Below are 17,220 nucleotides of genomic sequence, written 5' to 3'. Positions count from 1 at the left end.
GATAGGGCTTCATAATTAAAGACCAAGGGAAACTAAGTTGAAAGGAAGGTCTAAGAGTCGGCACTTATCACATCTGATAGCAAGGAATATGTGACATGTGAAAAAGTAAGGAGGGAAAGGGGATGAGAGAGAGTCAAATGCAGGAAGGAAGAAAAGCTAAAGGGGGCGTGCAGGGAGAAAATAAGGAGCAAAAAAAGAAGTCCTAAGGACACAAAGTCATGGGAGCCACTGAGAAGCCTTTGAGAACTGGCAAATGAAACCCTGAAACAGAGACCAGCAAATCAGCAGAGAAGCCACGGACGAGCCAGGTGTGATACAAAAGGGAGCGGTGGAGACTACAGTCCCAGCAAGTCTGGCTCACCTGGAGAGGGCTCCTCAGCTCCTCCCCATGTGGCACGTGGAAACTGCCAGATTTCCTCAGTTTCCAAGAAATGTTATTTATGGAATTAGTTGGCAACTAATTTTAATCCCAGTGAAGGGCTGAGTCAGGTCAGCCCCAAAGACAGGGTCATTCTCTATCTCTGCTGCATCCCCATTGCCCATGAAGGACATTCAGTAAATAAATATTTTTTGAGTGATAACTAAACTGATTTAAATATAACTTTAATGTAATACAAAATGTAGGGCTTCCTGACAGAATCACAAAATTTAATAGTCACCCCAAATCCTGAGCTTTTTGCAAGACCCTGATGCTGGGAAGGATTGAAGGTGGGGGGAGAGGGGGACGACAGAGGATGAGATGGTTGGATGGCATCACCAACTCAATGGACATGAGTTTGAACAAGCTCCAGGAGTTGGTGATGGACAGGGAAGCCTGGTGTGTTGCAGTCCATGGGGTTACAAAGAGTCGGACACGATGGAACAACTGAACTGATATCATTGTGGAAACTGGCTGAGGAACCAAGACTCAGCAAGGAGAGGTGGAGATGCTTAACTGAAGCTGCAGAATAAATGGCCTGGGACCCCTCAGACGCAGTCAGAAGAGACCTCTTTCCTCCTCACTGTCTGCCTCCAGCACCACAGCCAGACTGGAGGGTCTGTCAGCTCCCCACTCCCCATCCCCTTCAAGTCTAGCTAGGTTTCACCTACCACATGTTGTGGGCTTCAGGGCACTGCACCAGATAAGCATACCCACTCAGGACATCAGCCCTTAATCAATGTTAACACCTTGTCTGAGGTTTGAGGACATGCAGTTTTTTCACTTCCATTATTTAAACACAAGCTAACGGTCTTCTGGATTTTGAAGAAAGGTTTTTTTCTGGAGTTTTTTCTTAGAAACGAACAATATGATTTTAAAATACTTCCTTCTCTTCCTAAAATTTTTTCAAGGTTCCACATGGCTGCAGATTTTAGCAGTTGAAACAAAAATTCATTTGATGAGTAGAAAAAAAAAATCCCCTGAAAGTTTCAGTACCCAAACATATAAATCTTGGTATTTCCCCCTGTGTATATGACATCATAACGACAATTCAGTTAAAGATTCATTCAAGCCAGGAGCTAGGAGGGGAAGCTAAGTCTCTGGAGACATGAGCACACATGCTCACAGTACAGAGAGTGGCCACCCTCCTCAAATGTCTTGGTCACTGTGATATTGAATAATCTGCTCTATGAAGTCCACAAAAATTCTATCCATCAGCCCCATGCCCCAGTCCTGGCATGGGAATATGCTCACTGGATACAATGCTGTTGTTGTTCAGTCGCTAAGTTGTGTCCAACTCTTTGGGACCCCATGGACTGCACATGCCAGGCTTCCCTGTTCTTCACTATCTCCCAGAGTTTGCTCAAACTTACGTCCATTGAGTCAGTGATGCCATCCAACCATCTCCTTCTCTGTCACCCCCTTCTCCTCCTGCCCTCAACCTTTCCCAGCACCAGGGTCTTTTCCAATGAGTTGGCTCTTCGCATCTGGTGGCCAAAGTACTGGAGCTTCAGCTTCAGTATCAGTCCTTCCAATGAATATTCGGGATTGGTTTCCTTTAGGATTGACTGGCTTGATCTCCTTGGTGTCCAAGGGACTCTCAAGAGTCTTCTCCAGCACCATGGTTTGAGATACAAAGATAATCAAAAGAAGAGCATAGTCTCTTCATCCGAGGAAGTTTAGTGCAGCTTGTTTCTCTAACCTAGCTCTTAATAAATTCAAACTGAATGAGCCCTAGATATTAACAACAGATCATCCAAATGAGCCCTAGACCAGCTCAGTCTCAATAATAATATTTAACAATAGCAACAACATCAGCACTTTTACTGAAGGCTCACTATGTGCCAGGTACTTGGTCCAAGACATAGATAGATGTGTGAATAGATAGGTAGATGGATAGGTTCATTAAATCCTCAACTTAACTCTGCAGGGTAGGCCTTACTCTTCATTGATTCGCTCACCAAATATTTATTGAATGCCTCCTATGTCCCAGGTACTGTACTAAGCAGTTAGGATACAACACTGAACAAATCAGACAGAATCCTGCCCTCCTGGAATTTACATTATTGGTGGGGTTTGGGGGTGGGGAAGGGGAGGAAAACATTAAATGAAAAAGTATATTAGGTGGTATTAAGTGCTATCGAGAAAAATGAAGCAGCGTATGAGGAGGGGGATGATTAATAATGAGAAGGGAAGTTACTGTTATATGTGAGGTAGTTATAGCTGGCAAGTGAGCACGGCCCAGAAAAAGTAAAGGAATGAGCTTGAGCATATGGGGAAGAGCATTCAAAGGTAATGCTCTCTGGAGCTCAGAGAGGTTCAGAAGCTGACCACAGTCGCCCAGCTGGTCCATGACAGAGCTAGTGTCCTGACACAGGCGGCCAGCTCCAGAGCCCGTGCTGTTAGCTGCAATGTGAGATGCCTAGATCTTTCCTTGTCAATTCCACCTACATCCAGTCCCAGTCAGTGATTTCTCTGTTTGCATGATTTCCAAAGGCAGAAATCTACTGGTCTTAGCTATACCACCACAGCTTCCCTGTCTTCATCTATTTCAGACTTAAACTGCAGCCCCCTGCCTGCCAGCAGACCATAACCCCCAGGCTACCCAGTTCCAGAAACTCCACAGAACTCGCCTCACATGTGCTCTCAGCTGTCAAGCTATTTCTCGTCTCCTAGATGAGTTCATCCAGAATTAAGATGTTTGTTCTTTAAACCAACTTCCTTTTGCGCTTTCCTGTCTCCTGTCACGCTAAAATACTCTTCTTTTTGTTCCTTATTCTTGCACTTGAGAATGCCTCTCTCCCCAGGATGTTTCCCTCTCAATCTGTGCAGTCCAATTCAACAGCCACTAGCAACACGAGGCTCATGAGCCCATGACACGTGGTTAGTGCAAATTGAGATGTATTGTGAGTATAAGACACATACCAGACTTTGAAGATTAAGTATGAAAAGGGAAATGTAAAATCTTTCATTAATATTTTTTATATCAACTACATGTCGAAATGAAAATATTGTGGATATATAAGGTTAAATAAAATATATGAAGATTAATTTTACCTGTTTCATATTATATTTCTATTTAACAGCATTACTCTGGCCTGCTCTTTCAATACACCCACATCATATCATGCTCAAAAATCACATTTGCCTTTGATTGTTCTTGTCTTGGATAGTACCTACAGCATGCTTTGGAGAATAAGGTTCTTACTAGAGCTATTTAAGATTCTGAAAGTCTTTTTAAATCTATTCACCAAAGTCTGATTAAAGGTATTTCAATACACTATTGGTTATTTCATTAAAAATTTCTTTATAATCCCTATTAGTTTTTTCCAAGTACTCAGCTCATAGTTGAGAAATTCTATTACAACTAATTTATGATGACAGCCTTATTAGTTTCTTATTAATATGGATTTCTTATTATTAATATGGATTTCTTTAATGTGAATGTGCACATTAAACTTTTTTTTTTTTTTCCTACTTTTTAACTGTTACATGGGAAAAACATTCAGACACTACAGACCAGAGAGCCTGATGGAAATTCAGACACTGATCTTGACAGACATTCAGGGAACATTAGGGAAAATGAAGGTCACTAGGGGGGGCATTCCCTGGTGGGCCAGTGGCTAAGACTCTGTGCTCCCAATGCAAGGGGCCTGGGTTCGATCCCTGGTCAGGGAAATGGATCCCACGTGCCGCAATTAAGAGTTTACACGCCTCAACTAAAGATCCCACAGGCCACAACAAAGGACAAAGATCTTGCATGCCCCAACTAAGGCCTGACACGGCCAAATAAATAAATATATATTTTTGTAAAGTGAAGGTCATCAGGAACCAAAATGGGTTCATTTCCTCAGAGCAAGCCTATCAAAATAACTTGGTTTCCTGAGATGGATACTTGCTTGATAAAACAGTTCAAGGTCACAAAGGACAGATCTTTGAACCGAGAGCTTCCAACTGCAGGCAGAGAGCAGACATGAATTTCTTACAGTATTTCTGGGCAAGAGGTGCCCTCACTTTCACTGGCTTCACTTGAGCCCCAGTCCTTGGGCTAAGAGCTCATCAGTACAGGCACAAGCAGCACTGAGAAGGAGAAGGCCGACAAATGCAAGGGAAAGAGACTGAAAACAAGAAAACAAAGAGGCCAAAGCAGAGAATCCCATGCCCATAAAGTAACTACAAGACATTCTCCTTTAAGGCCGGTGGACAGGTACCAAAGGCTACCTCCAAAGAGGAACTGCTTGAATGTCTTCCAGCCCTATTCTGGGGACGGGATCATTATTTTAGTCACACTTCATATTCAAACTTGTCTGAGCAAACGGAAAAGGTTGTATCCTGGTTTCACCTTCAGTCCTGAGATGGAAGCTTTTATCTGTAACTGCACAATCTAAGGCGCTGCTGCTGTGCCCTTCAGTAAAAACTTCAAAAAACCTTCTGTACTCGAGAGTAAACAACATGAAAAGAAATCAAAAGACAGAAAACTTGTGCAAACAAAGGCTGATGCACGCAGGCAAACATTCTGCTTTTAAAGAGAGAAAGCAAGGCCTACCCTCAAAGCTTGTATTAATTTAAAAACACAAGTGTAAGTCACGCTGGGACCCAGCCTCACCCCACAGCAGGCCAGCAGCTTCCACACCAGGTAGGGCCTGGCAGGGGAGTCAATGGAGTCAGCTGCCCACAGAATTTGACTGTGCCGCAACAGAAGGGTACATGCAGCCCATATGCGGGCGCCCCTAGAACATACAGTTCTAGTTACCAAAAGGGAAGGAGAGAGTGCTGATGGGTTAAGAGCTCAGCAGCACAGGCACAAGAAGCATTGGGAAGAGCAACAAGCACAAGGAAAAGAGATGGAAACACAAGAAAACAGGTCATGTCCTACACAAGGCCGCTTCTCCAAGACCAGGAAACATAACTGGCCTATTCACTACATAGAAAAACCCAGAGAATTAGGCAAGATGAGGAGACAGAAACAGGAAACAAACAAAGGAAAAAGACAAACCCCAAAAGAAGAACTGAGTGGAGACAAACAATCCATTTATCTGATAAAGACTTTAGGGTGATTCAATGAACTCAAGAGAAGAATAAACAGTGTGAGAACTTCACCAAAGAGTTAGAAAATAGAAAGATTCAAACCAAGCTGAAGACTACAATAACTGAAATTTAAAAACTAAACTAGAAGGAATTAACAACAAAAACTTGATTAGAAAATAGGCAGGGGACCTGAATATACATTGTCCAAAGAAGGCAGAGATGGCCAACAGGCCTATGGGAAGATGCTCAGCATCACTAATAATCAGGGAAACACAAATCAAAATCACAATGAGATGCCACCTCACACCTGTCAGAATGGCTAACAGCAAAAGGGCAACAAATAACAAGAGTTGCAAGAATGCAGTGAAAAGAAAACTCGCACTGTTGGTGGGAAGGTAAATTGGTGCGACCACTACGGAAAACAGTATGGCGGCTCCTCAGAAAATTAATAGAAACGGCCATACGACCCAACAATTTCACTTCTGTAAATTACCCAAAGAAGAAAGAAGCACTTATTAGAAAAAACACGCACACTAATATTCATTGCAACATTATTTACAATAGCCAAGATATGGAAGCAACCTATGTGTCTATAGATAGATGAATGAATAAAGAAGATGGGGTATTTACAAACAATGGAATATTACTCACCCATAAGAAATGAAATCTTGGCTTTTACAACAACATGGATAGATATAGCAGGTATTGTGCTAAGTAACTTTAGTAAAACAGGGAAAGACCAATACCATATGATTTTACTTATATATGAAATCTAAGAACAAACATTCAAAAGAGAAACTGACTCATAGATACAGAGAACAAACTAGTAGTTACCAGAGGCAAGGTGGGTAGAGGGGTGAGTGAGATGGGTGAGGGAGATTAAGAAGTACAAACTACCAGCTATAAAATAAGCAATTATGGAGATGTAATATACAGCACAGGGAATATGGCCAATAATATTGTAATGACTTTCTATGGTGACAGGTGATAACTAGACTTATGTGATCATTTTGTAATGTATAAAAATGTTGACCCACTACGTTTACACCTGAAACTAATGTAATATTATAAGTCAATTAAAAAAGGGAAAAAACAAATAACAGTAATGAAGTGTACAAGTAAACAATTCAATTTTTTAAAATTATAGTAAAAAGAGGGCAACAAAATAAACTCCCAGATCCAGTTCTTTAAAAGTAGTTGTAAGTCGTTTTCAAAATTCCTAAAAGAGACCTGTTAAAGATAAAAAAAACAGCAGCAAATGCAGAAATGTGAAATTTGATTAGATCTTGGTATTTTAAAAGACATTCTTGTGACAATTGAAGGAATCTGAATAAGAGTAGAAGTTAAGTGATATTATGAAATTACTGTTAATTTCAATATTAACAAAATATTGTTAATTTACAAATATTATGTTATTGCGTTTATGCCAAAGCATTCAGGATGTATAAAACAGTATAATTATGGCAAAATATTAATAAATGAATACATAAATAAACCCCCATTCTTAATTTCATGGCCCAAAGAAAGTTCCTCCACCTCTGCATTGTAGATTACAATCTACAATATTGAATACAATCTATGTGATTGGTAATTTGCTGTTTTATATCATTTTACCTGCTTTGACAACGTTACATTGGGCAATATATACATGTTATAAGAGATCAACTATGGTTATACCAATCATCAAAAAGCTGTTTATCTGGACTTCCCGGTGGCCTAGCAGTTAGGATTCTAGGCTTTCACTGCCTTGACCCAGATTCAGTCCCTGGTTGGGGAAAGATCCCGTAACCAGGGGTGCAGGGGGGGAAAGAGGGTAATCTATTCTTGGGTTGGGAATACATGGACTCTGAGTCATGGGCTAAGTGCCAGCAGGTTCTACTGCTTCTCTGCTGTGTGAACTTTGACATGGTCTCAACATACTCAACTATTTTTCTCCTCTTTAACAGTCTCTACCTTACAAAACTAGTACAACAATTAAATGAAAAAAAAACTTAAAACTTAAGCACAACACTTGGCACAAAGCATGTGCTTAATTCATGGCAACTATTATATCCACCCCACTGTAATACTGGATCTAGTTGGGGTTTTTTTAATAGGAATACACAACATTATTTTGACTTGGATTATCTTTCTTAAATAAAAACACAAAGACTCTCCAAACCTTAAGTCAAACAAAGTGTATGAATAAGTCTCACATAACAATGAGCTTCCCCAGTGTCTCAGCAGTAAAAGAATTCACTTGCTAATGTAGGAGCTAAAGGAGCCACAGGTTCAAGCCCTGGGTCAGGAAGATCCCCTGGGGAAAGGCATGGCAGCCCACTTTAGGACTCTTACCTGAAAAATCCCACAGACAGAGGAGCCTGGTGGGCTACAATCCATAGGGTCGCAAAGAGTCGGACACGACTGAAGCGACGGCACACATGCATATAACAATGTGAGATAACATAAGAATTTAAAAGGGAGAAACATTTGACCAATACTTTACCATCTACTGTTCAGATTTAACAATCTGTACTGTGAAAAATATTAAAATAAATCAAAGAAAGAGACATTTTATTAAATATTATATGACTTGGTTCCTGTGTACTAGGATCTAAAATCTAGTTGGAGAGATTAGGTCAACAAGAGCAGAATAAGGCAAGCTCCGCTAAAAGAGCAAACTAACAAAATCACTGTCTGGGGAGGCCTTACAAATAGCTGTGAAAAGAAGAGAAACGAAAAGCAAAGGAGAAAAGGAAAGATATAAGCATCTGAATACAGAGTTCCAAAGAATAGCAAGGAGAGATAAGAAAGCCTTCCTCAGCGATCAGTGTAAAGAAATAGAGGAAAACAACAGAATGGGAAAGAATAGAGATCTATCTCTTCAAGAAAGTTAGACATACCAAGGGAACATTTCATGCAAAGATGGGCTCAATAAAGGACAGAAATGGTATGGACCTAACAGAAGCAGAAGATATTAAGAAGAGGTGGCAAGAATACACAGAAGAACTGTACAAAAAAGATCTTCACGACCAAGATAATCAACATGGTGTGATCACTGACCTAGAGCCAGACATCCTGGAATGTGAAGTCAAGTGGGCCTTAGAAAGGATCACTACGAACAAAGCTAGTGGAGGAGATGGAATCCCAGTTGAGCTATTTCAAATCCTGAAAGATGATGCTGTGAAAGTGCTGCACTCAATATGCCAGCAAATTTGGAAACCTCAGCAGTGGCCACAGGACTGAAAAAGGTCAGTTTTCATTCCAATCCCAAAGAAAGGCAATGCCAAAGAAGGCTCAAACTACCGCACAATTGTACTCATCTCACATGCTAGTAAAGTAATGCTCAAAATTCTCCAAGCCAGGCTTCAGCAATACGTGAACTGTGAACTTCCTGATGTTCAAGCTGGTTTTAGAAAACGCAGGGGAACTAGAGATCAAATTGCCAACATCCACTGGATCATAGAAAAAGCAAGAGAGTTCCAGAAAAACATCTATTTCTGCTTTATTGACTATGCCAAAGCCTTTGACTGTGTGAATCACAATAAACTGTGGAAAATTCTGAAAGCAATGGGAATACCAGTCCACCTGACCTGCCTCTTGAGAAACCTATATGCAGGTCAGGAAGCAACAGTTAGAACTGGACATGGAACAACAGACTGGTTCCAAATAGGAAAAGGAGTACGTCAAAGCTATATATCGTCACCCTGCTTATTTAACTTCTATGCAGAATACATCATGAGAAACGCTCAGCTGGAAGAAGCACAAGCTGGAATCAAGATTGCTGGAAGAAATATCAATCACCTCAGATATGCAGATGACACCACCCTTATGGCAGAAAGTGAAGAGGAACTAAAAAACCTCTTGATGAAAGTGAGAGAGGAGAGGGAAAAAGTTGGCTTAAAGCTCAACATTCAGAAAACTAACATCATGGCATCTGGTCTCATCACTTCATGAGAAATAGATGGGGAAACAGTGGAAACAGTGTCAGACTTTATTTTGGGGGGCTCCAAAAACACTGCAGATGGTGACTGCAGCCATGATATTAAAACACGCTTACTCCTTGGAAGGAAAGTTATGACCAACCTAGATAGCACATTGAAGAGCAGAGACATTACTTTGCCAACAAAGGTCCATCTAGTCGAGACTATGGTTTTTCCAGTGGTCATGTATGGATGTGAGAGTTGGACTGTGAAGAAAGCTGAGCGCCAAAGAATTGATGTTTTTGAACTGTGGTGTTGGAGAAGACTCTTGAGAGTCCCTTGGACTGCAAGGAGATCCAACCAGTCCATTCTGAAGGAGATCAGTCCTGGGTGTTCATTGGAAGGATTGACGCTAAAGCTGAAACTCCAGTACTTTGGCTACCTCATGCAAAGAGTTTACTCATTGGAAAAGACTGACGTTGAGAGGGATTGGGGGCAAGAGGAGAAGGGGACAACAGAGTATATGACTGGATGGCATCACCAACTCGATGGACATGAGTTTGAGTGAACTCCAGGAGTTGGTGATGGACAGGGAGGCCTGGCGTGCTGCAATTCACGGGGTTGCAAAGAGTCAGACATGACTGAGTAACTGAACTGAACAAAATCACTGCAGATGGTGACTGCAGCCATATTAAAAGACGCTTACTCCTTGGAAGGAAAGTAATGACCAACCCGGATAGCATATTTAAAAGCAGAGACATTTCTTTGCCAACAAAGGTCCATCTAGTCAAGGCAATGGTTTTTCCAGTGGTCCTGTATGGATATGAGAGTTGGACTGTGAAGAAAGCTGAGCACCGAAGAATTGATGCTTTTGAACTGTGGTATTGGAGAAGACTTTTGAGAGTCCCTTGGACTGCAAGGAGGTCCAACCAGTCCATCCTAAAGGAGATCAGTCCTGGGTGTTCTTTGGAAGGAATGATGCTAAAGCTGAAACTCCAATACTCTGGCTACCTCATGCAAAGAGTTGACTCATTGGAAAAGACCCTGATGCTGGAAAGGATTGGGGGCAGGAGGAGAAGGGGATGACAGAGGATGAGATGGCTGGATGGCATCACCGACTCCATGGACACAGGTTTGAGTAAACTCCAGGAGTTGGTGATTAACAGGGAGGCCTGGCGTGCTGCGATTCATGGGGTCCCAAAGAGTTGGACACGACTGAGCAACTGAACTGAACTGAACAACAGTTTCTATTTTTGAGCTTGGTACTTTCCCAGCACTACCTAGGTCCTGTCCACATGTTACCCCACTGATGCACTCCACTGCTGAATCCTGCCAGCCCAGACTTCAAAACACACCCTGATAGTTCCTATTCCTCACCCCACCCCATCATTTCTTACCCACCCTCAGCTAGTCATTGTTCCCACAGCCTCCTAACTGGTCTTCCTGCTTCTCCTTTTTCATCAGCAAGAACTATTCTCTACCCAGGATCCAGAATAATTCATTTAAACACTCAAGTCATCACAATTTCACTCCTATTCAAAACTCTCTGAGACTTGCTACTTCACTGGGAATTTAACAAGTTAGTCTTTAAGGGCCCACAAAACTTTATCTCTAGAATCCAGCCCTGACTACTTGTACAGTTTAATTTCCTATTTACTCTCCAGCACAGTGGTCTCCTCAAAGTTCCTTAAATATTTGAAACCTATTTCAAGGTTTTTGCTGCCATCCTGTCTGTCTGGAATACTACTCTCCCAGTCACCTGGCCTGTTCCATCACTTCCTTTTAAGTCTACACTCAACTGTTTCCCCTTTTAAAGAGACCTCCCCTGACTACACTATATAAAATACTAACTACCAGAGAATGACTGAATGAAATATACCTCCATCCCACAGAGCACTATGCAGCTGTAAAAAAAAACAAAAAACAAGAGGATGATTTCTATGAACTGATATGGAATTATGGAAATCATATGGAATATGATTTTCCAGACATGTGGTTAAGTGACAAAATCAACCTATAAGAGAGTACATTGAGTATGTTACCTATTGTTTGAAAGAGAGAGTTAGAAACAAACATATGTATCTGTTTGTATCCACAAAAAGAAACAGGAAAGACAAAAACAAACAAATGATACACTGTAGGGAGAGAGATAGGGATGGAATAGAATTTCTGAGCATTTTTTAAATGGTCATCCCTCAGTATCCACAGGGTATCGGTTCCAGGACCCCAGTGGATACCAAACTCTGAGAAGGCTGAAGTCCCTTACATAAAAACGGCATAGTAACCTATGCACATCTTCTCATATACTTTAAATCATCTCTAGATAACTTATACTATCTAATACAATGTAAATGCTACTTAAATAATTGTAAATACAACATAGTTCAGTTCAGTCGCTCAGTCGTGTCCAACTCTTTGCGACCCCATGAACCGCAGCTCGCCAGGCCTCCCTGTCCATCACCAACTCCTGGAATCCACCCAAACCCATGTGCATTGAGTAGGTGATGCCATCCAAATACAACATAAATGCTATTTAAATAATTGTCAGAATACAGCAAATTCAAGTTTCGCTTTTTGAGATTTTATGGAATTTTTTTCCCTGAATATTCTTGATCTGTGGTTGGTTGAATCCACAGAGGCAGAACCTGCAAATATGGAAGGCCAGCTGTGTTTGGTTTTTATTTGAACCATGTTAACAGATTCCATATTTTAAAATTAAATTAAGGTGGGGGAAACCCTAAAATTGAATAGACAGAAACACATTGATGTAACTATGTATCCATTTGATAACATAACCACACAGAAGAAAAATTAAGAACTCAGGTAACTTGAAAATACAGTGTTCTGTACATATTTAGTGGAATATGTGGAAGAATAAAAGTTTTGAACTATATTTAGTAAAACTTGTGCTTGGGAGTAGTATTGGCACAGGAATTATGGAACTAGTTTGTGTTTAATGTAGATTAGGCAAATATTCTAATGCTACTAAGAATAGAATTCTTAGGAGGAAGTTCTTAGGGAGGAAACAGAAGAATTGAATTGTTGGATTACTTTGTGGTAACAAGATAAATGCATGACTTTGTGAAAGCTATTCCTAGCTCTGAGAACTGACAGGGCCTAGCAAGCTGTGACTTCAGGAGCCTTGAGCACACCCAGTGTGTGTGTGTGCTCAATCGCTCAGTCGTGTCTTAGTCTTCCCGACTCCATGGACTGTAGCTCATTAGGCTCCTCTAGTCCATGGGGTTTCCCAGGCAAGAATACTAGAGTGGGTTGCCATTTCCTTCTCCAGGGGGTCTTCCCAACCCAGAGATCAAACCCGTGTCTCTTATGTCTCATTAGCAGGCGGATTCTGTACCACTGAGCCACCTGGGAGACCCTTAGCACATCTAGCACCCAGATCTTAAATTCTAAATACCATTCCCCACTAAACGAAAAAGGGAATCTAATGAGCCCAAGGCTGAGGCAGGAAAGGTACAAAATGAGCCCAGAACATCCTTCTATGCCAACAAAGAAGGAAGTGCTCAAAACTGAAGCTTGGAGGGGTTCCCAGTGACCAAATTCAGGATCACCAAGCATCAGAATGGATAATGACCGGAATGCTATATTAAATGATACCCATGAGTCCTTACTAGTACTAAAAAATAGAATAAAAAGGGAGGTGCAAAAGCTCTTTGTTACTAAAGATTGTCAATAAAGTATATAGACAAATAGGGATAGAAAATTTCCGTCTGCAACAATTTAGTGATAATAGACTTGGGGAAGAATTATCACTGAGTGCTAAAACACGGGGTGAAAGATTGTTGGAGAACAGGATATTCACACAATCTCAAAGTGTTACTTAATGAATCTCGTATTACAGACATAGCTCATTTTATTATGCGGCATTTTATTGCACTTTGTAGACACTGTGCTTTGTACACAAACTGAAGTTTCGTGGCAACTCTGCATTGTCAGATAGTAATCAGCATTCTTTAGCAATAAAATATTTTTTAAATTAAGGTATGTACATTTTCTTAGACACAATGCTACGGCACACTTAGACTACAGTATAATGTAAATGTCATTTTTAAATGCACTAGGAAATAAAAACTCATATGACTTGCTTTATTGCGATATTTGCTTTATTGAAGTGGTTAGGAACTGAGCCCACCTATCTCCTATATTTACTCGCCTCTACAATAGAGAAATCTGATAGACCTCACCTTAACCAATCAATCAACATTAACATCTCCGATAATCAGCAAATGGACTGCATCTGCACCCTGATGAGATGCACACCTGTGCTCAGGAAAGTCCACATCAGAATTTAAGCATGCACTCCAACACTGAGGGACATTTATATAAAACAACTCGTCCAGACCCTTCAAAAAGAGCAATGTCATAAAGTTTAAAAAAAGAAAAACGTTGGCAACAGTTTATATTTTTAGATTCAAAGGGATTAAAAAAGCATGGGGCTTCCCTGGTAGTTCAGCTGGTAGAGAATCTGCCTGCAATGCAGGAGACCCTGGTTCGATTCCTAGGTCAGGAAGATCCCCTGGAGGAGGGCATGGCAACCCACTCCAGTATTCTTGCCTGGTGAGTCGCCATGGACAGAGGAGCCTGGCGGGCTACAGTCCATGGGGTCGCAAAGAGTCGGACAGGACTAGGCGACTAAGCATAGCACAGCACAAACAGGCATGAGTACCAAACTTGATGTATGATCCAGGACTGGCTTCTGGACCCCATCTGAACACAGTCTTTTATCAATGCTATACTTCCTGACGCTGAAAATGGTGCCAGGGCTTACTGGAGACATATTATTCTTACAAGACCTATGTTGAAATATTTAGGGTTAAGGTGTTGTAAGAGCTGCAATTCTCAAACGGTTTAGCAAAAAACAACAACAAAAAGTAACTGGGTAGGTGTGGGTGTTTGTCTCTAGTAAACCAAATGTGATAAAATGTTAATAACTGGTGATTCAAGGAGAAAGGCATGCCAAGTGTTCACTGTACTGTTTTTGCAACTATTCTAAAGATTTTACGTCTTTCGAAATTTAAGAAAATTAGTAAGAACTATTAACCACTTCCATTTCCCTTGCTCTGCACTACTAATCTCTGTATTAGTAAATGTTCACCACCACCCAACAACTACACATTCACTGCTTTCTTTCTTCACTGTCTCTTCCCCACTCTAATAATTGTAAGCTTCCCTGTGCTGACACAGAGCTGTCAGTCAGTAAGTATGTGTTGAATGGCTGAAGCTCACAATCATTCTATGAAGCAGATGTTAGTATCCTTTCTCTCACATGTGTGGTGCTCTCTCTTCAAAGACAAAGATACAGAGTCACAGAGAAGTGAGGCAACTTACAGAAGTTTAACCGTGAGGGGCAGGGCCAGGGTCTGAGATCCAATACTGTTAATCACTGTTAGGCAGCTTTCCCCACTGAGACCGGCTTGGTACCCAAAGGGCTCACTATCTGCAGAGCTATAGAGTTTTCCTTAGCACAAAGCCTATTCAGAGAAGATAATATTTATGCTTGCAGAACCAAATGACCTCTGAATAAATAAATGAATTAGGTGGGAGAGACCACCATGAGGGGACTGTTTAGAGAGTCTTCCTAGAAGAGGTGTGGCTAGATGGGTAGACTGTTTTCAGTGGAAAAGAGCATAGCAACAGGCAGTGGTGGCCAAAGGTGCCTTCTGAGACCAGGGAGAGACCCGCACATCTGAAGGAATTACCTCATCCATTCAACCTTGGTATGTGCTTCTTCCTCGTGCTGACAGCTCTGGCCTATGAAACCCTCACAGCCTTTGGGGCCTGTGATGGTACCTGTCCAGGCCCCCTCTGCCTCCAATCCCTCTCAACTACAATCTTTTCTCTTCATTGCTGCCAGATTATTCTAAGTGGATGGGTCTGCTCCTGTCAGGCCCAGAAACAGGTCTCTTTTGCCTGCAGGAGAGAATCCCAGCTCCCAAAGGGGACTTTCAGGGTCCCCCATGGGGCCTCAGGATCCCACCGGCACACTCCAGTGACACTGATGGCTCCCTACTGCCTCTACACTCTCCTCCTCTTTCTTTCTTGATCTCCTCTTTCTTTCTTGATCCCCTCCTCTTGGCATCTTTTCCCACATCATGGCATGATACCACCGGTCCTCGGAGGCTAGGTTCAAACACTCTCCCTTCCAGGAAGTTTTTGCTTCAGGAAAGATATTTGATTTCACCAAAGATGTGGTTCTCTTCCCTCTGCACGCCCGCAGCACTTTATATTTACCTCTCTTACAACATTTAATTCTGTGCCTTACACTGTAGGTACTTTTGAGCACATGTCAACCCCCACCACGACCACCCCTACCCAGGCTGTATTCCATAGCGCATAGACGCGTGCCTCCCACAGGCACTCAACACACTCTGAACGCAGAGTGGAGAGGAAAGGCTGATCAGGTGTGTGCGCTAAAGGGCCAGCAGGGGGATTCCAAGTACTAGTTAAGGGGGCTATTACTATGCACCAGGTGTTTGGCTATGACTTAATTAGGGGCCTGTGTGGGAAAAGGTTGATGATGTGGGTGAGGAGGTAAAAAAATGGAGACAAAGATACCTATCTTATGGGGCTGCCGTGACAATTTAACTGAAGAAGTGTAAAAAGGAGAAACACAGTCCGAGACACTCACACATTCGTCCTTTTCTGTTCAGAAGGGAGGGGAAAGCAGCACCAGCCACACTACTTAGAAACTCCGAATCGAGGCCCTCTCCTTCCGGCTGCGAGGCGATTCTGAACCACCGCCATCAGCCAGGGCGCGGCCGCGGGACAGGCGCGGTTGCACTTGGCTTTGGCCGCGGCGCGCGCGCACACAGCGGGATCCACTGCCCGTGGAGACCCGCCCCGGACAAGCTCGCGGGCTGCGGAAGCAGTAAAAAAAAAAAAAACAACTGCTCAAGTTCTGGACGATGGCGTCTCGAGAAGTAGTAACTTAGTCACTGGGGTCGCGCAGAAAAGGCACCCCTTCCAGAAGAACACGGGGTGGAAGATAATTGGGGATCGGGGGTCGAGGGAATTAAGAAGGATTCCCAAAGGGCGGAACGAGCGCAGGGGAGGTGAACGAGCCGGAGTCTGGTTTCTTTTTCCCAGACCTCAGAGCCTGAGGAGCAAGTTTCTTACTGACCACCCTATGGTGATTTGTGGATGACACGATAAGTTGCCTCGCACGTGCCCCCCGCCACCTTCGCCACCCGAATTTGCAGCCGCCTTGGGCCGCGCCCGTCCACCGGGCCCGGAGCCCGGGGGCCACTGACACCTCCCGCTACCGGTCCCTGTGGGCTCCCGGAGGAAGCCTCCACTCACCCAATTTGAGGAACAGGTAGACCACTCCAAGGACCCCCAGGGCCCACCCAGGGGCGCTCCCTGCGGCCATGGCGGTCCGGGCAGTTTCTGCTAATGGCTCGCAGCCGCACAACTCTGTCTGCCGGAGGGCCAGCCCCGCCTCTCGCGCCCCGCCCCGCCTCTCGCGCCCCGCCCCGCCTCTCGCGCCCCGCCTCGCCCCGCCTCGCCCCGCCTGCCTCGCGGCAGGCTGGCACCGGATGCAGTCTGGGCGCCGGTCCTTTCCTCTTCTCGCGGACTCGGTTCGGGTCCCAGTCGTTCCTGCCATTCCGCAGCCACCCGCTTTGCTCTGTTGAGCTCTTTAGCAAAAGTGGCGTGCGTTTTTACAACCAGGTTTATCCTCGTTCCTCCCGCACTTTTCCTTGGCATTTGGAACGCGATGGAGGCGCCCCCGCAGCTGGGGGTATTGGACTGTCGCTCCCGAAAGCTGCGCCCCACTGGGCGGGAAGTGACAGGAGAACTCTGGTGGGACACGGACGTTCTGAAGCGCTTTCCAGCAGCTGCAGCAGCGCAGAAGTT

At 43.2% G+C, this 17,220-nt stretch overlaps 1 protein-coding gene across 5 annotated transcripts in view; it reads right to left on the bottom strand.

Moving 5' to 3' along the window:
- CD58 (CD58 molecule) overlaps nt 1–16,984 on the bottom strand; it is a 63,754-nt gene extending 46,770 nt beyond the window's left edge. For all 5 annotated transcript variants that reach the window (XM_010803137.3, XM_005204064.5, XM_059885024.1 and 2 more), the window contains exon 1: nt 16,666–16,984. In XM_010803137.3, the coding sequence (XP_010801439.2) occupies nt 16,666–16,969 (304 nt within the window). In that variant the 5' untranslated portion in view covers nt 16,970–16,984. The remainder of the gene's footprint in view (nt 1–16,665) is intronic.
- Nucleotides 16,985–17,220: the final 236 nt, after the last annotated feature.

The sequence above is a fragment of the Bos taurus genome, chromosome 3 (assembly GCF_002263795.3).
Source record: "Bos taurus isolate L1 Dominette 01449 registration number 42190680 breed Hereford chromosome 3, ARS-UCD2.0, whole genome shotgun sequence".
NCBI classification, from domain to species: domain Eukaryota; kingdom Metazoa; phylum Chordata; class Mammalia; order Artiodactyla; family Bovidae; genus Bos; species Bos taurus.
Note: the sequence above shows the minus strand (reverse complement) of the source record. Positions and strands in the feature narration are given on the sequence as shown.